We start from the raw sequence: 26,216 nt of genomic DNA, 5'->3' as shown, positions 1-26,216 counted from the left end.
TTGAGGTACTACACAATATGGTTCCTAAAACTTGAAAATTTGACCTTGGGGTCAAATATGTTTGACCTCAGGTGCTAACCATGAAGGTCAAGGCCAATCACCACCAAAAACTAATCAGCTGAGCGCCAGACCATATACTACATTCCCATAAAATTTGGAGATGATTCGATTAAAATTACTCAAAAAAATAAGGGTTTCGTCGACCTCCATGTTTTACCGCAAAGTGACCTTGACCTTTGACCTTGACCTTGACCTTTATGTGTGCTGAAGGGTATTGTAATAATACTACGATATGTGTACCCACAAGAGTTTCCGATGAGAATTGTGCTCTACAGAGTGATATAAAGGTGAAAAATCCAATGATTACAGACAAACAAACAAAAAAAAAACTTACCAAGTAACAGATCTTGCAAATACTTTGTTTTGGCAAGAAAAAAATTTAAACTTGGCACCTGCACGTACACCTCATGGGTAATGAGTGTTTTTTTTTTTTTCTTGATGTCATAAGTGCCTTCGTTGTGACGTCATAATTGCATATGCAAAACGCTACATCCAATTAGTATGAAAATTGAGGCTGATCTTGGGATAAATTTGTCAATAGAAAATTTTTTTATGGCATCATCAGTCATGTGGTTCGGCAGCCATTTTAAAAAATATATTTATTTATTTATTTATGTATATAACCTTCAAAAATCTTCTTCTCCGAAACGGCTGAACAGATCGAGGAGAAACGTTACAGGTATGACCTCTCCATGAAGAACAAAAGGTTTCCCACATATGAAGCCAGAGGTCACATGATTTGACAGCCAGCCATATTAGATTGTAGGAAAATGTTTTTTAAAATTCTCTTGAACTGCTGCATCAATCGCCATGAAACTTCAAAATTATGATCTTGTAGTAATTGAGAATATGTTTTAACTTTTAACCTGATTGGACGCATCATCTTACAGCCAGAATTATTTAATTTTTTGAATCTGCATTCTTTTTGATGTTTTAAAAAAATTTTCTTTCAATTGAATAAAGCTCACTTGTCTATACCTGGATGGGTTTGAGGGTAAAGAAGTAGCAGCTGAAAGACAAATCCTATTCAGGTTCCTCCTGAAGACGTGATCTTTGCTTTGCTTTTTCGGGTTCCTTCTGATAACTCCAATGCAGTATTTATTTTATTTGGTCTTCCATTTGACTTGACTTTAAGTTTGTTTTGTTTTTAACTACAAATTTGGCTCGCACAAAGTCCTTCTCAAGACTGCGCGGGGTAGGTATTCGATGAATACCATCTAGTTTTATCTTCTTTTCTTTCCCACCACCTCCTCCTTCCACATTTATCTTCTTCACCCAAAGGTGCGAATTGCTCTTCAACTACCGGATGGTGCTCGGCTGCAGGACATGTTTACTCCAAGACACAAGCTCTGGGACGTGATCATACACTTCCCTCAGAGCCGGTAGGTACGCCTCTCTGTGTCGGAATATCTCGTTTTTCTGTTGCACTATGTATATATATGTATATGTGTATATATATATATATATATATATATATATATATATATATATATATATATATATATATATATATATATATATATATATATCTATCGTTGCCCTATATCTTGTTGCCCTATATCTTGTTGCACTATATCTTGGTCCATTTTTATGGCACATTGACCAGGTTATTCTGTGTGGTATATACCACAGGGTACTGTGTGTGCAAACACAGGATGTGGTGCCAGCCTGTGTATATATGCAAAACGAGGTATGGAACACTGATACTTTCTCCTTGGTTTGATTAATGTTCGTCAATTCAAATATTAAGTTTAATATATATATATTTTTAATAATAAATAAATTGATCCCTTAAAATAAAAACAGATTACTCTTAAAGTCTCAAGTTTTTGTCTGAAATGCAACTTGGAAAAGAAAGGGAAATCTGAAGCAGTTTGGTCAGGTGGGTGTCAACCAGTTTTAGGAGGGTGACAAATACGAGTAGTTTTCGAACATTTTGAAATATATGTGTTTTTTTAATTTTTGTTTCTGTCAACAGTTGACAGACCTGTGACCATTGTTGCTGCAGTATGTTGGTGAAGATGTCTTGAAGAAGACAACATTGAAAATCCTTGGCTTGATTGGAGGTAGTGCAGCGATCAGGTAAAATATTTTTCAACCATTCTAACTTTGTTTTGGTTTTTAAATAACAAACTACAATTGTACAGATTATTGGAATTGATCCTGTTTTGAATATTTTATGGTCCTTTTTGCGATGCATTTGTCTGTGGAAGGTTTATTCAGATAAAAGCTCCAGTTTTGGAAATTGCGGCTGATGCCTCATCCAGAGATTCTGTGATACCAAAGGCCACTATGCAGGAGCCATGTGACAAAGTTACCAACGTTGCCACTATGCCTGCTGACAACCTTTCTGATGCCATGGAGTTCTCCTGCTCAGATGATGGCTCTCAGTTTTCCGGCGGGACATCCAACACCGAGGTGCCTCTTCAGGCTCAAATGGGAACATCGTTTGTGCCATTTTCGGGATCAGGGAGGAGCCTTGTTGAACTGGTTAAAACTGCTCAAACTGAAAGCAGATGTGCTGGAGGAAGTCTTCCCGCAATGTCCTTCACCAGCACTGGCTCTCCTAGCTCCAGCAAGGTGCAAATCTTTTGGCTGAAACTTTGAAAGTGTTTTCTCGCACTGCTTTTTCATTGCATTTAAAAAAGAATAGGGGCAATACCCCTGGGTGCTCACTTGGTAGTAGTTGGATAAGAAAATGAGGGAACCACTGGTAAGTGTGGATCACCCACAAAATATGACGGAGATTTTTTTTTTAATGCGGTGAACAAATTTTGGTACATCACTAGTGAAGTGATGAAGGTTGTGGTCAAGTTTCATCCAAATTGTGTGCGTGGTTTCAGAGAAGAAAGCAAATGCATATTTTGGGGGAAATGCCCCCGTACATCCCCTTAGACCACATTTTTTTTTATGTCGTAGGTGATAATTATTATGAAGGTTGTGGTCAAGTTGCTTTGGAATTGTGTTTGCAGTTATTGAGAAGAAAGCAAGTAGCTATTTTGGGGGGCAACCCCACCCCCACCCCCACCCCATAGACCTCCTTAGACCTTTTTTTTGTATGGTGTGAAGAAACTTTAGTACATCACGGGTGATGAAGGTTGTAGTCAAATTTCATCGAAATTGTGTGTGTAGTTTCTGAGAAAAAAGCAAATACCTATTTTGGGGAGGCAACGTTGACCCCCTTAAATCCCGATATATTGTTGTAGTGTCGGTGGCGAGCACGACCGCTAGGGGGAGCAGTAGAGTCGGCTCCACCGGAATTTAGGTCATGACCCTCGGATAAATCCGAAGGTACGGGTTCCTTACGTCCCTTACAGGACCATGAATCGCCAATAATTTGACCGCATGGCATAGGGTTAGTTGCCAACTTCAATATACCTAATTATCCACACGGCAAAGCTTACCGGGAAATTCACACCCTCGGCAGGCCTCGAGCTGAACGAGCCGTTACCGTGCGTAACCCGAGCGGATGGTTACCGAGGCCCGTCGGTCCAAATGTACAACGGCCTTCCTAATCCCCAATACACACCGTGACAACCAATGGCAGAAATGACAAAGAACGAGCTGGTACATTCAACAAGAGGGGAATTTATTAACAACAATAATTGGGGAGGGGAACACAGAGCAGAGTTATCACGAATAAGTAATGTACAAAAAAAAGACAAGGCACTTAACGATTCTACATGACAAGACAGGCCCGCACACAGATACGCACGCAGACACGCACACCCAAAGAAAAGAAATGGACCCCGCCAGGTCTTTATTCGGCTCTCCAGCCAAGGAGGATAGTTCGGCTGGGAGTCAGAACTGCTGGCGACATGGCTGCGAGCGCGCGGCTGGTCGGTCGCACTTTAGGAGCTCGGGTCGTCGAAGGGCCTGTGAGCTCCTTTGCTAACCACGGGAAGGGATCCGAACCAACACGGTCAGCTTCGTGCCAAGCGCCGAGGAGAAGACCAGGGGCGAAGATTGGCGACCACCAAGAGCGCCCAGCAGGCCAGAACACTGGGGAGCGGGTGGTCGACCAACAACGCGACCACCACCGCAGGAACCACAAACTCCGACACTTCGACCAACCACGAGCACCACCAACACGAGCCCCGATACCAGCTCCGACACTTTTTTTTTCTCATCCGATCACGCTGACAATTATCCCCTCCTTCTCCAGAGGGGAGGAGCCGCCTCATCTGACCCGCTCTCCCTCACTGGATGGTTTTGGCGCGCAGATGCACTCGTCGCCTCTGTGACTGGCCAAAAGGGGTGCTAAGTCCGTTGATTGGTCCGGGGGCGTGGTGACATCACGGCGGACTGCCCCTCAAAACAGTGAAGGAGTCCCTTTGGCCGAACGACGGCAAACTTGCTCGCATCTCCCTGATTGGTCGAGAGCCGCCACAAGGTCCCTCCTTGAACTCCGCTCACCGCGGCGTTATGGTGTCAGGATGGAGCGAGGCAAGGGTGTGTTGATATTGTTGATATAAGAAAAATCCTAACTAGATTAGGATCAGAAGTCTGGGAGACCCCCCCCCCCACCGTAAACCCTCAGGGCCCGATTTAATTTTTTCTTGTCTTAGAAATGCCGTGAACATACATACTGGGCGATGAACGTTGTGGTGAAGTTTCCTCAAAATTGTGTATGTAGTTTCAGAGAAGAAGTTGCAAATGTCGACTGACGGACTGACTGACTGACTAACGGACCTTCTCCAGACTCGAACTACAATGCTACAACATTTCTCCAACCAGGGCAACACCTTTATAAAATCCATACATCAATCCAACCTCGCTTACCTTCGCCATCAAATGCCACACTCGCCACACCCACCGCTACAACACCACTACAAATGCCATAACCACAGATGCTGACCACTGCCCTATGGAGATGGCTGGGAACAATGGATGCCATGTACCACTGCAGAGGCTTGTGCTTGGAACGTTTTGGCATGCAGCTTGAAGCACAAGTGTGTGCTCGGATCCGTTCGACATTGTATGAATAGCCCGAGTGCTCTGCTCAATAACAGCTCCCCCATTTGGTGTCCAATCCATGTTTGTGGCCGGAGAGCACCACTAGATACCCTCTTCCCATGTTAAAGTCAGAGATGATTCATGTGGTGAGGTGCAAAAGTGAATGAGGCCATTTCTGGCACGTTCCTTGCGTGGGTGGGGAAAACACTTGGGGAAGCGTCAATGCACCAATGGGAACGCTTCCAAACTCCTGTCCGTCCTGATCTGCATTTAGGCTCCGCCCTCACTAACCAACTATAAAACGCCCTGTGAGGGGGAGGGAGGAGATTATTTTGGCTTGGTTGGCGGAGCTGAATAGGCAAACATAGCTCGAGGGATGGAGCAGGCACTGGGTGGGCGAGCGATCCAGCCGCCATGCTGAGTACATTTATTCGGGCCAAACCGAAACACAGTTACATTTAGACTTGCTTTCACTTCATGATTCACTAACAGCTATCTTCTCACACCTTCTTCTTTGTTTTCCTTCTGACCTGCTGTGGATGCAAAAGTGCAAAAAAAAAAACCCTCCCCCTCCCCCCCCCCCCGGTGCTGCCGTCCACAGGTAAGGTACCACGTGAAGTCGTGAACCCATACCAGGATTGGCAATACCAATTGGTGTTCGTGGTTGCTTAACAACCCGCCGGAGCACGACGTAATTCGTGCTCAGTGGCTTCAGGACCAGTTGTTCGGGAGGAACTCGAGCGCTTCTCCTCATGGCCAACTTGAACCCTGGACCCGTAATAATATATCGATTAATTGTTACTTACTGGAGATTTGCCTTTTCAGATTGTTTTCTGAACATTCCAAATGGGATATTTTTGTAAACCAAATGTATACCATCAGAAGTGTAACCAACAACAAAAACAAAAAAACTTTATTCACACTTTCCATTTCGTTGTCTTATTTATGAATCGATTTGGGTGACTTGTCCACTGAGAATATTGACGATGTACTAAAGTTGTTCATCCATGTAAAATGTTTTCTGCAAGTTTGTCTTCTCCGGATTTGGAAAAGGTAGGGTGCAAAAAGGGTACCCAGACTTGGTGGATGGGTGCGGTTGGGGGTGGTTGATCGATCCAACATTTGTAGACGCTCAGAATGCCGGATTGCTGTTTGTTCAGATTATTGGGGGTATTTTGCACTGAAATGAAACTTCTTGTTTTTTGCATGCAAACAATGCACTATCTTTCCAAAAGTCTTGGTACAAAGCCTTTTCAATTGTGAGAATTGCATCTGACTTGCAGAAAGGTTTATGAACTTGTGATGAGATGAGAGCTGATCTGTTGTAAGATTGAGAATTTCCATTGGACCATTTCGAAAATCTGAGCCATTCCCAAGTTGGATGTGTTGAATGTCATCATCAAGTAGGAGAGTACTAAAGGAAATTCCAACTTTGAACATCATTCATTCAGAGGGCTGTGTGCTTCATTGTATGCAAATATGGCAGACTGATATCCCTTCACCCCCTCCCCACCCCTCTCCATTGCCTACTTCATTCATGTTATCTTCCCTCCCAATACTCCTATATCCTTTCAAGCTTATTTTCCTTGTCCTTCCACACTCTCCTATCTTCTCCATTTTCCCCTTCTCAGTTTTAATTCTTCAATTTAGTTTCCCTCCACCAGTTTCCTGTGTGTGTGCATAATCAATTACTCTCCCTAGTCCTTTGAAAATCACCTGAAGGGAAGAGAATATTGTAAAGGAGTGTTCAGTGGAACACAATTGACTCTTTTGTCATGTCAGACCTCCACCAAGTGATGAAAGTTTGAGAAGTCATTTCATTGTCAAAAGATGAGCAATTTAGTGAATCGAGCCATTCATTTTGTGGGTACCATGGAATAGCAGTTGCGCTCATGCCTTACATGACGTTAATGTAGTCGGTGCGTGGCGTTACATGGTGTATTGTAACGGACAAATGTTGAGAGGCCTTGAACATGATGAAAATAGATTTTGTGTTGCCAATGTTAAAGTCTGGTAACATCTGCGGTACCTGTTGGAGTACCAGTTACAGGTTCCACAATGATGGAAGCTGGATGAAAACTCAGGAGTGAAATAGGTTAAGAATGGTTACACTGGAATGCCAGACTTTTGCTTTTATATTTGAAACATGGTACAGCACCAAATGTAAATTAATTAAACTATTGTGGAGTGGTGTGCTTCTTGATAGACAACATTTGACGAGTTGTCACCACCTGCCAATATGTAAAGGTTTCCTGGGAACCAACTCTTGAACATCCACCATATAATTGGCCATGAGAAAAGCATCTCATCTTGAGATGAAGTCCAACTACTTTGAGACTTCATCCTTGGGCCTTATTGATGGACATTGCAAAGCAACGTTTGATTGGGAATTGTTGTCGTTTAAATTCCAAAGGATAATCGAATGGTATCATTGGTATTCTAGGTATGAACACGTCTTCCCCTCTGTATTTCCCAATTATTATGATTGTGGCCTCCAAGATGTGGTCCAACAATTTTTTAATGACCAATCTTGTCCCATTCTACAGTTTTGGGGGATCGGGGTTTCTAAGGAGCATGATGGGACAGCTAGGTTTCAAAATTCGATTGTGGTTTGGTAATCCCAAATGGCATGAAAGTTTGAGATTCCACCGGATAATTCACTGCTTTATGCACATCTGGGACTATTGTTTATGCCATCGCTGGAGGCATTATGTTTTCGGGTTGGCCATCCGGTTGTCCGTCCGTCTGTGTCCCCGTGGTAGGTTTTCATTTCCGCGATAACTTAAGATCGGCTGAAGGGATCCAAGTCAACTTGGTTACAAGTTTGTATAATGATGCAAAGATGATCTGATTAGATTTTGGAGTCGGGAGGTTAAAGATCATAGGTCGTGTGAGGCAAAAATTCTGTTACCGCGCTAACTTGTGAACCAGTGATTGTATTTTGACCAAACTTGACAAATGTGTGCTATATAATGATGTAAAGATGATCCGATTCGATTCTGGCATTCAAGAGGTCTGAGGTCGTGTGAGCTAAAAATGTGACACTTGAGAACAGCTGAAGGGATTTCAATCAAACTTGCTAAAAGTATTATAATGTTGTAATAGTGTGGGCAGAGGCATATCGGTCAACATTGTGATATCGAAGAGTGCCATTGCAGTTTTTTATCCCCCGCCGCGTGGCGGAAGGGGGATATTGCTGTCACCCAGGGTGTCCGGCTGTCCGTCCGTCCGTCCGGGCATAAACATTTATAGCTGTGAGTGCGATAACTCACAAACTGTTCACAATATCGATTTGTAATTTGGGTCACACATGTACCACCTGAAAAGGAAGAACCCTATTGATTTTGGGCGTGGCCGGATCCAAGATGGCCGACTGGGGCGGCAATCTTGAAAAAAAATGTTTTTTGTAATAAATGGAAAACCGCTTATCTGATTTAAATTATTTTTGGTTACTACATTCCTCACCCCTGGGGAACTTTTTCGAGATGATGACCAAATGGTGTCTTGTTTCCAATTCACCTCCCTCATTATCTGGAATATGTATGACCTTTTTCATTCAATGGCGGGGGATTCCCCATCTCTGATGATATATTTATTTATTACCTCTGCCACCAAAGATGAGAAGGTTATGTTTTCACCCCTTTACTGTCTGTTTCTTTGTGTACAGGATGTCTCAAAATGTTGTGGATGGATCAAAATGAAATTTGGTGGACAGGTTGGGTGTGTGACCACGACAAATTGATTCAATTTTGGTGAAGATCCGAATCTGGTTACGAGAATTTTTTAAGTGATTCTTCACCATTGACAGATAGGACCAAAAACGATATAGTACTGTGTAGCATGGTATTTCAAAAATGTATTGGGCCCGATATGTTCTCGTGGATCTGGCATTATGTGACAGAGGTATGCACTCTACCGAGTGCCCTTCTAGTTTTCTTTTATACACATAGTCGAGGCTCGTAGAAAAGCTAGTATTGGTACACTGAACAGGTCAGGTTGTACCAAGATGCAAGAGGGAAACGCCATCAACAGAGTTGAACGCCTCAAAGCCCTTGATAGAGGCAGTCTTGAACAAACAATGGGTGTGGGGAGGAATGGAGAACAGGAGAGGATGCATCTGGTGGACAAGATTGATACAGAAGGAAACTTTGAGGGAAAACTAGAAATTTGGAAGCGAGAGGGATTCGGGTGGTGTGGGGAGTGAGCTGTTCAAGTTTCCTGCATCGGAGTGGCGACCCATCCAGGATTGTGCCCAATAGCCTAGGAGACTGCTTTGGCAGCACCGACGCTTTGCTCAGAGTGTGTTCCCGATCGATGGATGGATGGGGGTTGTGGGGGAGGGGTGCAGAAAACATCGTGGTTTTGGATTGGGGACGATCGGAGACGGTGATGAACAGCTGTCTTGAAGACTTGTAGGGAAGAATGAGATTGAAAAGAACAGAACCCGACTGATGCATTGGTTTTTCCGATCTATCGGCCGATATTCAGCTTAAAAAACAAAACAAAACATCGGTATCAACATTTATGCCACCAATGTGTCCCGATGTTTTATATCGGGCTGTGCATATGTACACACTCCCCCCCAACCACCCCAAATGTTACAAAGGTTCACATTTTTAGAAGCATTGATTGATTGTTTAGTCAGGTGAATTCTCAAGAAAAATCAACCACCCGAATGTTGACCTACTTTAATCACGTGTGACTCGCTTGTATTCTAACCTGCAAAATCTGTACAATTATTCTTCTTTCTCCAACTTTGTCTCCTTCTATTCTTGGTTACTGTGTTTCCCTGAACGGTTGTGTTGATGCAACGTTAATGTAAAAGACAATCCCATTCAAGTTTTTATGCTGTGGGCATGCATGATAATCTGGTGATACCAATCTAAAGTGTGTGGGGAATGAATGACACACGACACGTGTTTAACCACATGCACGCCACGTCACGTGACGTGTCATGCACGCAGCGGAGGATGGACCCGTCCGTACGCAGACTGTACGTACAGTATGCAGGCTTGGATTTTCTTGAATTGAAACAGCAGTGTGTGCTTAAACACTTAGATGCAGGGCTCGGTCCAGGAAACCGACCTGGCATGATTTTTGTTGTGCTACTGTTGCGAATCTGGAAGCCATGAGCACTTAACATACAGGTCCTATAGAACAGTTATATCGGTAAGTATGTGTTTTTAGTTAGGGTCCCCATCCCTTGTTTAATGGGTGAATAAATGTACATGCGCTGTGAGTTATTTTGATAGTCAAGGTTTTCTTTTATTTTTAAATCCTCAAAACTACAACAACGCCAGCATCACCCTCACCTGCACCTCGCTCTGGCTGACGCCATGGTGGGCGGAGTTCAAGGAGGATCCTCGCGGCGGCCCGCGACCAATCGGCGTGCTACGAGTGAGGTGGCCGCCGCTCAGCCAATCAGATCCCGCGACTGAGAGGTGGTCCGCGTGACGTCACCACGCCCCCTGGGCCAATCGACGGACTTGCAGCTCGTTTTGACCAATGACAGGGCGACGAGCGATTCTGCGTGCCAAAACCGTCCAGTGAGGGAGAGCGGGAGGGTGGAAGCGGCCCCTTCCCCCCTGGATGGGGTGAATCAGGGTGCGGCGCGATCGGACGACGAGAGATCCTTCTTCCACAAGAACCACAAGTCGGTTGCGTGCTGTCTGTCGGTGGACCAGGAAGAGTTTTTGACATAGTTGATGACCATCAAGCAGGCAAGGTTGTGGTCAATGTGACGGGCAGGTTGAACAAGTGTGGAGTTGTCAGCCCTCGTTTTGACATTCAACTCAAAGACTTGGAGAAGTGGCAGAGAAACCTCCTGCCTTCTGGACAGTTTGGGATACAGAGGAGAGTTTTGGTTGCCGGGACGAGCGCTGAAGGGAGCTCTGCATTCTATCATCGCATCTCGACGCTGGCCTGGTTCGCCCGTATCAGCCGAACCACACAAGGTGTGTCTGTGTGTGTGCGTAAGTGCGTGCGTGCGGCCGTCTGGAAGTAGGAATTGTTTAGGTGCTCTTTGCTGTACATACTTGCATCTCTATAGTCGGATAACTCTGCTTCTTGTGTGCTCCCCCTTTCCCCCATTATAAATAAATACATTTGTTAAATGTATCAGTTCGTTGCGGTGTTTCTCCCATTGGCTTAGCATGGCGCGTGTTGGTGAATTACAAAGGCTGTTGCCGCTGTAAATGTACATTTGGACCGATGGGACTTCAGCAAGCATTCGCTCGGGTTGCGCACAGGTCAGGCACGCTAACGGCTCGACTCGACGAGTGCCGTTGAGGGTGTGAATACTCGGGAGCTCGCCACGTGGATCTCTAGGTATTTTGAAGATTGGCAAATAACCCTGTACCACGTGGTGGAATTATTGACTATTCACGGTCCGATAAGGGACCCGTACCCTCGGAGTTTTCCGAAAGGTACGATCTAAATTCCGGGTGTTCGGTAGAGTCGACCCTACTGCCCAACCTAGCGGTCGTGCTCGCAGCCGATACCCAGCTCCGCAACACTACAACTATTATTGGTTCAAGAGCGCCAGCCAGAGTGACCACTATATTCGTTATGTCTGTGTGTCTGTCTGTCCAGAGCATAACTCCATGGACTTTGATCCGATCTTGATGAAACTTGGTTATGTGTTCGATATCAATTCCTAGTTGTGTTTTCCTGGATGAGGGCTTGCTCTGCCCATTGTGGGCGGAGCCACGCCCAAAAAATAACCATTTTTAGGGGGTAGTCGGATTAAAAATCCATCTTCTCCTTCTGGAATTGACTGAATGGAATGGGTTCTTCAGTATTTGAATAGCAAAATGAATTATCTAAAACTTGTCGTTGTCCGATTTTTCATTTTCATCCCAAGGTCAAAGTCACAAGGTCAAAAACTTAGAAAATTGCCAATTTTGACATAAAAATCATACGACCGCCCAAACTTTGAGAGCTCGGATGACAATATTTTTATGCATAATCTTGAGGTCATTCCCCACCTAAAGTCTTGAAATCATTTTGCTCTATCTTGAACACCTTGCCCGTGGTGCCCCCTTCAAGTTTGTTTTTACGCTGATTTCATCACAGTATGGATAATCCGAAGAGTGCGAATGCCATATAGCCTATATGACGTTATATTGTTCCTGGAATGTTCCAGAGGAAGTTTTGCACCAAAGGTCATAATCCTTGACCTTTGACCTTTAAAGGCCACAAAGGTCAAATTTTCAAAGTTGTGGAATCAAACTGGGTTTTCGACCTTCTTCGACGAACTAACTCCAATAAGCTATAGCACGTATCCTGTTTCCATATTTTAATGTCCACAACATTGTTTTTGTGACCTTTAAAGTTTATGCAAAGGTCAAATTTTGAAAGTTGAACGAAACCGGGTTTTTGACATTTTGCAGCTAATAACCTGTCACCCATAACTACATCATGTTGATCATTTTTATAACTTGGTCAAAAATTATCACATTGTCTCATCCTTGACTTCTGAAACAATCTACATCGTCAAATTCCGCTCGTGAACCATTGTCGTCTTCAGACTTGTATGTATATAAACTATTTTCTTGAACTTCCTTGTTTAAAAAAATGAATAACTAAAAAATATATTCATTCAGGTTTGAGGGAAAGTTTCATTCTTAGCACTACCCTTCCTTTCGACTCTTCGAGTCTGGGAGACCTGAGTTATTTTCACTATAGTTTTGCTGCCTAATTTTCTCATTAGCATGTCATTTGGTCCTGGTAAAGATTGCTAAACTCAGATGGTGATCGATGATGCTGAATCGTTCTTGCCAGGTGATGTGTCAACGAGCACATTACCCATCAGGGTGATCACACCCACACACACACACACACACTTTTACTGGTGAGTAAAGTTTCACATGCAATTCTGACAACTTCTCAGCAAAAAAGGCTCAGCCTCCCTCTTCCAATGCTGTCCCATCTTCACTCACCCTCCACCTGCTCATAAAAGCAAACTGGCATTCTCAGGTCGAAATACCAGAATATGTAACGCTTTCTGCTCCTCTATAATGCTATCACCAACTTCACAGAAACCCATCATAATTTTAAGAGAAAATAGTCAGAAATATTAGCAAACCTATGTGACCTCCGCAGTTGAAGCGCTGCTTGAAATAAGGGGTTCAAAAGGGTAAAATGTAGAAATTGTGGGTGGAATCAGGTGAACTGTCCAACCAATGGGTGGCACTCCCTATGAACGGCTCCTTTAATATGTTTAGATGCCCACTGACTGTTTGAAATTATGTTCTTCATGGAACTGTCAAAAATTATTTCTACCCAATTGTTGGATTGTCATGAAGATTCTATTCACCTTGCACTGATGTTTCCATGAATTTGATTACATTGTTGTTCTCCTTCCCCTTTTGTACGTTGTATAGCCTTGCGCAAGACAAACTCTGGTGATTAGTCCGGACTTTGGCCCTTTAAGAAGCCCTTCAGATGTCGGAGGCTTGCCTGATGAGTTCTTTGAAGTTACAGTTGATGATGTGCGCAAGCGGTACTCGGAGTTGAAGAAGGCGAGGTGAGATTGTTTTTCAAACCCCTGCTTTCTCCCTTGGCCACAACACTTTCCATACCCATTGTTACGATGCCCCTTTAACTACAATTGGTCGTTGTTTGTCAAACATCTTTTGTTTCTCCTTGTAGAATCCAACTTGAGGAAGCTCCTTTATTGACGTCTGAGATGCGAGAAAGGCAGAAACATGAGAGGCTAAAACGTTACTCACAGGTCATCTTTTGCTCTTTGCCTTGTGCTGTCACTATGTTGTAGGTTTTTGTTTCTCATGATTGTTCACCATTGAGATTAAATACGAGCCGATTTTTATATGAAAATAAAATAAAATATGAGTGGCGGGAGGTTGAGGAGAAGCAGAGATAGTAATTTATGTGATCAGTTTTGAGTGACGTTGTCTAATCCCAGCTATCCTCTTTGGTGAATCATAATTACTTTTGAGTTTCTGTAAATACTATTGCTCTAAGAAATGATATTGGTTACATTTTAGCAAAGAAGATTGCTGCTTCTGGGGTGGATTCAAGGGGGGAGTTCCCCAGATGCCCATGAACCCCCCCTCCCCTCCTCTCACAATTTTGTCATGTTATCGTCATGCGAGACTTCATTGGACAATGGGCAATTAAGCAAGTTTGTTACTTACACACAGCCAAACCACACTACTTGCTGCTATTCTGGTCGTGTGTTAATTGGCGAAAAGCAGTGTTCAGATATCGCTCCTAAACGAAAGGCAGCGTTTTCTGGATCGTCGTCTCTTGCAAAGCACAGTACTATCCTGAACTAGTTTACCAGGTAAGCCAAACGTTCAGTGGCTGCATTGCTGATGTCATGACTATCTTGGAGGTACTCCCATGGACAAGGGGTACTCCCATGGAGTGGGTTTTGAGGTCAGGTTAGCGAAGTTGGTGCCTCTGTCAGTTGGCTTGACCTAGAGCAACCTTTGGTGCCATTTACTGAGTATAATTTTGTATGTATTCCAAAATGCACTTTGAGAAAAAAACCGACACATAATGCTGGTCTGTCTATATTATTTATGCATGGATTTATTTCCCCTCACAAACCTATACTGGCACATCTGATTCCATTAACTTGCCTGGTTCTAATAACTTTATTCTTACATCACCACCTTGTTTGTTGCAGGTGGCGGTGAGAGTTAATTTTCCTGACCGTTTTGTGTTGCAAGGATTTTTCAGGCCGCAGGAAACTGGTGGGTGATTCTCTGTATTTAATTCTCCTTTTAAATTATTTTGTTGTTATTTGTATTCAAACTCGTTTTCTTTCACCGTATATACTGTTGCGAATTCGCGCCCGCCGGCGTGCGGACGGCCACGTAACTCGAATCGCGGCACGTCACCCACCGGACGGGCACTTCAGTCGTTACCCTCTTGGAACAACACCGGGAGCTAGTCACGGGTGGGGTTTAACCTCACCACGATCGTGCCAATTGCCCACCCGTGCAGGATAGGGTTGCTCGCCAAATTCGATCTACCCAAGTACCTGCGCGAATGGTCGACCGGGCGATCGTACCACGCCACAGGCCGACTCCGGACACGAACCGCTTAAGCGGTCCGTTCTGTGCTACAGTGATAACCGAGCGGTATTATCGTCGGCCTTGACGGTTCCGATTAATCACCGGGATGTTGCACCCACCACGAACCCCTTTCCGTGATGTAGATGGAGGGTCAAGAAAAACGGAAAAGAGACTAAGCAGAATGGGAACAGTTCAATAAGCAAGCATTTTTATTCACACACCCAGACAAGCACGGAAGGCACGTATTTACAGTCGTACAATAATGAAAAATGCACATATCGCAATTAAAACAAAAGAAACGATGCAGAGCTACAACCGAATACGCGTACACACGGCAACACTTAAAACAATACTACTTGAGCCAGACTGGCGCCACCCACGGACATTCACACAAAAACCTCAACGAAAAGAAAGAAAGAAGTTGCAACTTCCCTTTTATGGCTGGTGACTCCCTCTCCCGCGACCGTCAGCGTGGTCACGCCTGGCCCCGACCTCTCTCGTGGCCGGCAAACCCTCTCCGGCACTCCCCGTCCGGACGCACAGGTACACCTCGCAACGGGCGCTGCCGCGTCTCCCGTCCGTGCCTTCGTGACAGGGCCGCTCGCCAAGGCGCGGGCGCAGGACCTCTTCCCGAAGACGAACCAGACCACCAGCCAAGACGAAAAGGAAGAAGCGGAAGAGGAAGCGCTGCTGGAGGAAGAGGAAGAGGAAGAGACCAGCTCCAGGCCGAAGAGGAAGAAGAAGCCCTCAAGAGGAAGCGGCTGAAGAGGAAGAGGTGACCAAGGAAGCACAAGCGCGCCCGCCGTGTCCGTCTTTTATCGCGCGGGGCTCCGCCCTTCGCCCTTCGCCCCGTTCTCGGCTCCACCTTCCTTCAAGAGGGTTCCCGAAAAGGGCGTTCCCTCACGTTTTCCCTTCGTCCCGCTCCGTCCGGGGGCCGGGGGAGTCAGTTTTTGGCTCGGGGCCAGAGAATTATTCCCCCAAAAAGAGGCCCCTCCTTTATCTGACCTCTGACCTTTGACCTGGATCGCCCCTCCTCCACTCCAAAGTGCAGGGAAGTCAAACGGAAGGATCAGGCGGGGAGACCTGTGCATCCTCGCAGTTCCCTCCTTTGCGCCTTTGTTTGCCATTCGGAAGCGGACGTAGTGGCGAAGATGTAGTAGCGTAGATGGTGGAGGTGGCGTGGTTGCAGTGTGGTTGGCGCTGTGATGGGGATGGCGTGGTGTTGAAATGTTGTGTGTTTGAAATAAAAGATAGAACAGAAAAATTGCTAACTCAAAGGATCGCAGCCCGAATGGATCACGTAAATTCCCTCTATACAACGGGTTTGGGCTAACTACATATGTACCTATGAAGATATCTCACCTGAGGGTCCTTTATGGTGTAATGCGAATTTCCACACCCGTAACATTACCCCCTCCCCTTTTTACAGATTCGTCCCGAGTCGTCAAATTCTCGTGTGCCATCACGTGTAGTTCTCCCCAAGTACGTTTTACCTACGGATCCCTGAGTGTGACATTCAGTGTATTCGTGTCCCCAAAATAAATAACCTGAGGGCTGAGTAACTAACTAAACAAACCCACTCACACGACTTAAATAAAATTGTCGACGCTAAGACTCACATGCCGGGGGCGCAAGACACATTTACAATTCACAACTTAACCTTTTAGATTTACAAATTTTACACTAAACCATGGCCCAGGATCAATGGACTCTGCAAAGAGAAAGCAGTTAGCAGGGAGCCAGGCTGCTCGCATGCAGTCTCTGGCTCATGCAATGCACGTGACAGGGAACGTGGCCGGCTGCTCGCATGCAGTCCAAGGCCTCCCCCTTTTTGAAATGAACACAGTGAACCACAACGGTGCATGGGCTGCACAAACGTAGTCTCCGTGCCAGCTCAAGTGGCACACGCAATGAGCACGATGGATGGATGGATGAATGGATGGACGCAAACAAACAAAGGTGCACGGGCTGCTGGTGCAGGCCCGTGTTGTAGCTGCCAACAGGGCAGTTCTTGCAGCTTGCAAACTGTTGCTTTCCAATGATCCCGGCGCACATGGAAATGAACGGGGGGGGGGGGGCAAATCAAAACAGGACGGGGAAAAATGGACGAGGGCAGTAGGCATGGCATGGCAAAGGCAGGCAGGCAAGGCATGGCATAACAAGGCCGCTGTAGCAAACAGCCGGCAGATGATCGACCGGCACAGGCCTTGAAGCAAAACACCAGCAGACGAAGTTGGCCAGCCTCTCGCCGTGCAGTGCAGGTTGGTGGAGGGAGTGCGGACGTGCTGGCCACTCGGAAGGCGGGCTCGGACCTACCTACCTGTCTCCCTCCCAACCTGTCACCTTTGCCTGTCACTGTCCATATCCACTCCCTTAATTTGTAAAAACCCAATTTAGCCCCAACTTATTTTTTGTTGTTTTTTTTTTATTTTTTTACTTCCCCCTATAAATCATCCGCTAACCCCCTTCACTGTCCTTGTTGGGCTCACCTATCTCGTCACCTTGCCTACTCCCAACCCCTACGTTCCCTTCCCGGAGGGGAATAAGGGAGAGCTAGCGTCCTGTGTTGAGGCCCAATTCAAGCCTCAGGATGGCCTCCCCAAACTTCAGCGATTTTTAACCCAAAGTGGGTCCAGCGGTCCACAATGAGAGCGAAGGGATGGATGGTGCGGAGGGGTACACTTCCTAATCTACCCAAACCATTAACCTTTAAACTACCCCGGGGCTTTCAACAAGCGCCTCTCGCTTAAGCTATCGGTTCTAAAAACCCAGATTCCCATTGCCTGTGTTGGTGACCTCGCAATTTTGGGCCATGCCCCCCAATTTTCCTTCCGTGCCCTCACACGGTCTCACGGCTGGGACGCGTGGCTCCCTTGGCAGGCACGACCCTCTGCCGATTCTCCGACTATGGCACCCCCGGGCACTACACTGCCTCCGAGCCTACCAGCTCCCTAAACACCGGGGAGTGCCCTCCCTGGCGACTCCTCACGTGGCAGGCTGGCGCCCCGGGCCCCTTCCCTGGGTGCCTGTGCCCAATGCACTGCCCAAGCGGCTAATGGCGCCCCGGGCCCCCGCATCATGTGGGCGCACCCATGTCCACTACGCTATCCCGGCCCCCCCATGGGCCCTTGGCCTACCACGGCCGACTCTCCCGGTGCCCGGGGTACCCACTCAGCGATACTCACCTTTCGCAGCCCGTCAACAGGGCTCCTGCACCCCTCCAAACGGGTTTCGGGCCTTCTTTCCCACCAACAACAAAACGACCTCCATTTTGTAAATTTAACGAACCCACTAACTCACTTTACACTGACCCCGGAATCCCTTGGGCGCGAGTCACTCCTCCCCCCAATCACTCATCGCACCATGCATTCCCCATTCGCTCCATACAAACAGACCCGCTGGCCTCACTCACTCACCAAGCACATGTTTCCACTTCACTTCAGAACTCACACATCGCTGAACTCTGCCATCCTGCTCACTACATCCCCCTAACTAACTCGTGCTCCCACGTCATCCCTTAAACTATAGCACGTTTCATTTAACACTATGTAGCTAAGCTACGTCCCCTCTACACATCCAAAGTCTGTCCTTGTCCTCAAATCCAAAAATCACTTTCCCAACCTAAATTTCAACTGAAACCCCCCGAATTAATCCATTCCACGGGCCTCATGAGGACTTACCCCTGCTTCATGGAGCCGGTCCAGCTAAGCTAACCCTTCCCCTTAACTAGTGGTATCCTGTGCCCTGGCCAAGGGGATCTTCCACCCCTCGCCCAGGGAATCCTGTTGACCCGAAAGCGAGGCTTGCTTTTTTTTTTTTCCTCGCGCAGCACCAGCGTGGCAATTCACAGCCGCACACCTGTGGCGTGACGTCATGGCAGCTGTTCGCATCCCTCGCTCCTCTTGGACGGTACCATCCGGCAGGGATTCACCCTCCTGCCGGATTCCAACCATACAGGCAGCCATGACGTCACCCGGCGCATAAAAAAAACACAAGCCTCGCATCTCGAGGGGTTCCCCACACGAACACATGTGTTCTGCCCGTTGGAGCTTAACACACACGCTCGCGTGGAGAACCCGTCCGGTCCGAATCTGTCGATCTGCCTAAACTTTGTCCATCGCGGGATCGGCAACATTCACCGCGCTCGTTTCCGGACCGGGCTTCACTCCCGCAAGCGAGCACGTGGCGGCCTCGTGCGTTGCACAGCACGGACCTCACGCTCGCTGCTGGGTGAACCCGGCGCGGTCCCCGAAACAGCTACGGCCGCTACTCGGTTTTTGTCCCTCTGTCGCTGTCGTCGTCGCCATTCCACCCACGCACACCTGCGTGTTCCAACGCTCAGACACCACGACATTACACTCACGCCGGGAGACGCGGCTGCATGTTCGCGCATGCCCACCGTCATCTCCCTCACATACCGCTCTCACACACACGGTCTCTCTCACACGGACCATACCACTCACACACGCGGGGTCACTCACCCGCGGTGTCTCATTCACACACCGTGCCTCACCCCCACACGGCTGTTCGCACACGCATGCCGTTTCCTGCGCGCACGTGGTCTCTTCCACCTGCGGTGCCCCTTTCACACACGGCGTGCTGGGAAGCACACACTTCGGCACACTTGCCACCACACCACCCACACACGGGGACGCACTCACAGCTTTCACCACGCACACCGGGACATTCACGCTGGGGACAATCACGCCGGGGACTCGCGCTACCACAAGGGGTTCCGGCACCTCTATACCCCCCAAGCTCGGCGTGCACCCGTTCGCAGCACCCATCCCCTCGACCTCGCAAAGCACGACCGAACCCGCCTGGTCGTGAGTCGCCTCAAGGGGGCATACTCCCTCCCCTCGTTCTTGGAGGAGGCGATCCAGCTGCTCGCACCGGGTCCCTACACGCTCCGCGAGCTCACCCTCATCGTCCTCCACTAACTCCGTGTGTGTGTGTGTGTGTGTGTGTGTGTGTGTGCGCGCGCGCGCGCGCGCGTCTTTAATCCCGTCTGGATCGTGTAGTCCTCCCTCTATCGTTTCTACCTCCCGCATCTCTATTATTTCCATCTCTTCCCTTGTTACCTCCCTTGTCTCCACTACTTTTATTTCCTTTGTCATCACCTCGTGTCTCGTCTCGCGTTTCGGTCACCCCATTTAGTTTTTCCGTCAGCTTTTACTTCTCGCCCGACACGTCCCCCGAATTATTTTCTCCTCACCCGCCTCCCTTGCGGGCCTGACACCCGTTGCACTCCCTCCCAGCTCGTTCGCTCCCACACGTGGCGTCGCCATTTTGAGCTCCCCTGTTATTGCCAACACTCTCGCCGTGCCCGCCTGCAGGCTTCGGCCCATGTTCTGCATCTCACCCTGCATTTTTTTCATTTCTTCTTTCATTCCGTTTTTTATTTCATCCTTCAATTGTTGCGCATTCGTTTTCATTTCGTTTTTCATTCCTTGCATGTCCCCACTGATTCCTGCCAGCATGGCGCATAGCTGGGCCATGTCGGGTGCACTCGGCTGAGCCGATTCGGCCAGGATCGGGGGGTTTTGGCGGAGGGGGGAGTGGAGGTGTCATACACCGCGGCCTCTGCCGCTGCGCCCATTTCGGGTTCTGGGTTCGGTTGTGGGGGAAATTCAACCTGCATCCCAATGGGAATGTCCTGCACGGGGCTTTCATCCTGGACCATGGATTCTACACATTCTAAATCCATCTCTAATACCCCCGGCTCCCGCTCGCCTTGAGACTCCATATTATTTCTCGTAAGGGGTTAATTTTAAATTGCTCGTAATTTGGAGGGAACGGGGGGGGGGGGGGTCGCTTCACTCACCCCTAACCGATTCCCTTGAATTTAGCTTGGAGGCGGGGCGGATTCGAATCCCACTCCCGGACACCAGTGTTGCGAGGAGGGGGATGGGTTCGTGTCCCATGACCTGACACCAGCGTTGCGAATTCGCGCCCGCCGGCGTGCGGACGGCCATGTAACTCGAATCTCGGCACGTCGCCCACCGGACGGACAATTCAGTCGTGACCCTCTCGGAACAACGCCGGGAGCTAGTCACGGGTGGGGGTTTAACCTCACCACGATCGTGCCAATTGCCCACCCGCGCAGGATAGGGTTGCTCGCCAAATTCGATCTACCTAAGTACCTGCGCGAATGGTCGACCGGATGATCGTACCACGCCACGGGCCGACTCCGGACACGAACCGCTTAAGTGGTCCGTTCCGTGCTACAGTGATAACCGAGCGGTGTTATCGTTGGCCTTGACGGTTCCGATTAATTACCGGGATGTTGCACCCACCACGAACCCATTTCCGTGATGCAAGATGTAGGGTCACAGCTTGCTTGCTTTTGAAAAGTGGGGGGTGGGGGACATCGCATGTCCAGACCACGAAGCCCACTTCATGCCGGCGTGGACACTGCAAGTCTACCCTTGCAAATTCTTGATTTTATACGCTCGTTGATATGCTGCCTTCTGATCACACAAATCCCTTAAATTCATCTGACCATCTATCGACCGTCTTTTTTTTTTTTATCAAATGTAAGCAGACGGAGCGAAATTGATTAAACATTAATCGTACACATTTCAAAGTTTCAAGTGTCATCAAAGAAATATATATATATATATATATATATATATATATATATATATATATATATATATATATATATATATATATATATATATAATATACAGTAGACTAGGCGTAAGTCGGCAGCGTGTAACTCGTCACTTCCCCTAAGTCGACAGCGTCAAAAAGTCCCGAATTTATCTAATGTTAAATCCCTGTGAATAAAGTCTGTAAGTTGTCATCTCTTAGTCGTCAGATGTTGTCCGTTCCCGCGTAATGGAAACTCAAGTAAGTTACCACGCCTAACTCGTCACACGAAACTTCTACCTCGTGAGAAGCCAGATTTCATGGAATCGTGATGCGCGCTCATTGGTGTACACCGCCAGTGATAGGCTGTTTATAACTACGCTGCGTTCAGCTCAGTCTGCGCGCCGTCCCACATGCATCTGAAAAGGTAGGCAGGCTGCGCAATTAAATGCAGTCTTTGGCGAAGGAGTAAAGGATCGATCAAGCTTCGTGTTGAAGTCTGATCATGGTTTTATATTGGCTTGTTTTGAACATCACCGCACTCACTTTCACACAGGCATTGAGTGGTAGTCATCACGATGACTGTGCGTCATGTAATTTGTCGATGTCATATGAGTTTTCATTCCATATGAAAACTCATTCTACATTCATTCCAATGAATGAATTCTAACAGCCATTCATTCCACATTTGTCGATGGTCATATACCATCACCGATGGTATACGAGTTGTCTTACAGTTGTTCATTATCTTTACTTTTGATAAAGTGATTCATGAATTCCATCTTTGCTTGATCACTTTCCAACTCACCAATGAACCCCCACCTATGCCCCAAGGATTGTGTTTCCCTTTTGGTACAATAGCCGGCTTAGAGATTGTTGCGCCCTCTCACACGTACGTGTCCAGGCCACGCGAGACTTCATCCTTCACCCCACAGTCATCATGAACGTTCGCATACGCGCAAGTCGTCATTTTTTTCTCGGTCCCGATGGTGATAACTTGTGCCTCGTCTACTGTATATGTATATGTATATATATATATATATGTATATGTATATATATATATATATATATATATATGTATATGTATATATATATATATATATATATATATATATATATATATATATATATATATATATATATATATATATATATATATATATATATATATATATATATATATATATATAAAGAATTGTTTATCAAGCCTCCTTCTCACGACCCTTGAACTGATTCACTAAACATAAACTGAAAACTAGACTGACATACAAATTGATATTACACGAGTACGGTCAACTTACCTTAAAACTTGCCAAAAATATGAACCCTCTTGTCTGCCCATCCAGTTAAAAACTTTGTTGCAATGTCTTGGGGGTCAAGTGCAGTCAAACGATCTTGGTGAACATGACAGATCATGAGATGGTTGAGGCGTTGTTGGGTCATTGTGGAACGTAACCAAATCTTCATACGTCTGAGTGTGCTGAATGACCGTTCAGCTTCACATGAACTTGCTGGGGAAACCAATAGAAGCCTAAGCAAACGTTCTACCTGTGGGAACATTCGACGGACTTCCGGCACCATGTCTACAAATATCTTACGGTAATCCTCAACAGATGAACCACTGAACTTGCGGACTATTTGTGGTTTGAATGACCCAGACAGGAGCATTTCTCCCAAGTCCCTATACGCCATGAGGTCGGTTGATGTGAAGTACTCGTTCAAGTTCTCGGATGCGCTGTCGATGACTGAAAAATTCAACTCTGTGTCCCTCCTCTGCAGAATTGGCAGTGTATTCCTCCGTGCCTCCATCAAGTCTCTTTGGAAGCTTGTGCTTACGAGGGAGGGTCACTGGATCTAGTTGACACTGCTGGAGCTTTTGTTGTGCTGCTTCGAAAACCTCCTTAAACGTCTGGTCGGTACGGAGCGATTGGAGATTCTGTGCAGTTACCTTTGCAGCAGTAAGCATACCAGAGACGTTAATTTGTGAACTCTGAAGTGCCTTATTGAGGTATTCAAGGGATTGGAGAACAGGCAATGATGCAAACAGACCGAGAACACACTTTCCTGATGAAAGACAGCTTCGAATACCGTTGGCTCGCGATGCCGTGTTCGTACCAAAGTCATCACTTGCTTGTTGAAGGGAATCCAGTACCGCTTCATAGTTATCCAATATCGATTTCACGGCAGGAGAACGAGTTAACCAACGCGTCGGGCAAATTGGCCTCAGGCGTGTCGGGCAAGGAGTGTCAGCATCGTCAGTGTGGATATTCAAGTGCAGATGCTTGAATTTTCCAGAGTTGTTGTCGATGTTGCTGAGTACCTGGACATAATCAAGGACGTCTCTTATGAACGGTCCAGTTTGTAGGGCTTTGGATGTAATGAGTTGGGTGACATGAGCTCCACAGTGAACATAATTGGCCAGCGGTTGGAGTTTTTTTATAGCTGTGCTTGACAGCCCTTGTACTTTCCGGACATGTTGCTTGCCCCATCGTAAGTCTGCGCTCTAAGGTGTTCAATAGGGAGTTGACACCGAATTAGGACATCCTGAAGCATCTTACAAAGTGATACTCCTGTTGACTGTTGTTGACGATACTTGGTAGAGGCCGATTAGATCTTCTTGAACATCAAAGGAATCCGTCACATAGCGCACACACACCGACTCCTGCTCATTACCCTGAATATCTTGCGTTCAATCAGTTACGAGTCCGAACTGAGTGGACATTTCATTGACATTACTGCAGATATTTCTGAGGATGGCATGACTCATCAACTCTAGAATTTCGTTCCACTTGTGAACGTTGTCTTCCTTGACAGCCACATCTTAAGGTTTACATCATCCTCGGCCCGCAACTGTAAGAGCATTTTGAAATTCCCTTCAGAGGCATCCTTCCCACGAATTGCAAAAACGTTGTCGGGCTAAATATTGCAGTGAGGTAATAATCTTCAGAAGTGCTGACTGTGCAGATCTTTGTTCTTCTCGCAGTTTGCTGCTCAGCTGCACATGGACACCAGGTTGACTTCTGCGACATTTCAGATTTTCTGAGGCAAGCCTATGTTTGTTTGATCGTTCGTGTTGTCTGAATTTTTCTGTAGCCTTTTTCCAGTTCCAAAAGCCTTTTGAGGCAAATGCGTCTTCTGCACAGTGGGAAAGGTCGGTAAGTTTTTCAGGAGAAGCATCCGTACAGGTGTGACAGTACACCGCCGATGCTCTGATCAAAATGAAGCCACGGAAAATCTTTGAACCACTGTTGTTGAAACTTCAACTTTCGGTTTGGCAGTATTTGGACTGGGATACAACTGACATCATGAGGGTGAAAAGGCTGATCTGGGAAATTACGCCGAGTACTCGCACATGCACCCTTTTCTGCGATCTTCTCCTTTGAATCGTCCACCTCTTTCTGGGAACTTGATTGCTCCAGGAGAGTGGTCGGGGATGTGCTACTTGATGCTGTCTCGAAAAACTTTCTGATATCCATATCCTCTATGAAACGAGAATGGAATTACATTTCAGTTGAATAAATTTTGACATGTGAATTATAAGGGATATTTTTGCGTAACAGGGCATTTTAAGGTCAACATACTTTTGGCGAGGTCACTATACCTCCAGGCACAATGTTGACATGTGATAAGCTTTGCGGAGCACATGTATTACTAAAAGAGCGCCGATACGAGTTCAGTTCTTAATTCAGCATCGGAGCTCCCAATTTAGCATTCCAACTAGTGCCCAACTGTCTGCGGATGTCCTCCTACAGTTGGGCTACTTTTTTATTAGGAGGTTCGTGGCAGGATTTGCACTCTGGCCACCGTAAAACCCTTCATTCCGCAAAACATAAAAACGCAAAAACATCTGAAAACCCACTCCGTGGGAGAACCTCCTGCGCAGCTTCCCTTCGCAGGGCAGCTCACCGGATGACGGGATTGGGGCAAAGCCTTCGGGACCCCCAATCTTTGATGATAGGAGGGAAACCATGGGGTAACATCCCTGGGTCAGATTGCGGGAGAGTGTGTCGGAGTGGTGTTGAGGTGTCGTCCACCAGACGGCGGTCTCCTTGGGTGAACCTGAGGCGGTCCCTTCGGGTGGGTGCCTGGAATGTCCTATCCCTAAGAGAGGATGATTACCTGTCTCTGTTATCATCTGAGCTCAAGCGTTTGGACATCGGGATTGCAGCTCTCTCTGAGGTTCGGAGACCGGATTGCGGCGAGATAATGGTGGGTGGTTACACCTACTATTGGTCTGGTCGCTCTGATGGTTACCATACCCAAGGAGTTGCTGTAGCTGTGTCCAATAAGCTGACCCCAATGATAATTGAGGTAACACCGGTCAACGAGCGTATTATGAGATTAAGGATTCGTCACTCCTTAGGTGTCATTTCCCTGGTCTCTGTTTATGCTCCGACTGAGGCGAGTGATCTCACCGTGAAGGATGCATTCTACGCCACGCTCGAGTCTGTGGTTGATCAGTGCCCCAGACGAGATACACTTCTTGTCTTGGGGGATTTCAATGCATCGACTGGAACTGATAGGGATGGTTATGAGGTGTGTGTTGGTCCCCACGGGTCA

At 46.8% G+C, this 26,216-nt stretch overlaps 1 protein-coding gene across 2 annotated transcripts in view; it reads left to right on the top strand.

The window, feature by feature from the left end:
* Positions 1-26,216, top strand: part of ASPSCR1 (ASPSCR1 tether for SLC2A4, UBX domain containing) — a 100,456-nt gene that overhangs the window by 23,024 nt on the left and 51,216 nt on the right. For both annotated transcript variants that reach the window (XM_085886290.1, XM_085886300.1), the window contains 7 exons: positions 1,342-1,442; positions 1,693-1,750; positions 2,069-2,142; positions 2,274-2,640; positions 13,401-13,543; positions 13,669-13,750; positions 14,672-14,738. In XM_085886290.1, the coding sequence (XP_085742416.1) occupies positions 1,342-1,442; positions 1,693-1,750; positions 2,069-2,142; positions 2,274-2,640; positions 13,401-13,543; positions 13,669-13,750; positions 14,672-14,738 (892 nt within the window). The remainder of the gene's footprint in view (positions 1-1,341; positions 1,443-1,692; positions 1,751-2,068; positions 2,143-2,273; positions 2,641-13,400; positions 13,544-13,668; positions 13,751-14,671; positions 14,739-26,216) is intronic.

Source organism: Eptatretus burgeri, chromosome 1, assembly GCF_056783735.1.
Source record: "Eptatretus burgeri isolate ZD-2024b chromosome 1, Ebu_testis_v1, whole genome shotgun sequence".
Classification (NCBI taxonomy): domain Eukaryota; kingdom Metazoa; phylum Chordata; class Myxini; order Myxiniformes; family Myxinidae; genus Eptatretus; species Eptatretus burgeri.
This window is presented reverse-complemented; position numbering and strand designations above follow the sequence as displayed.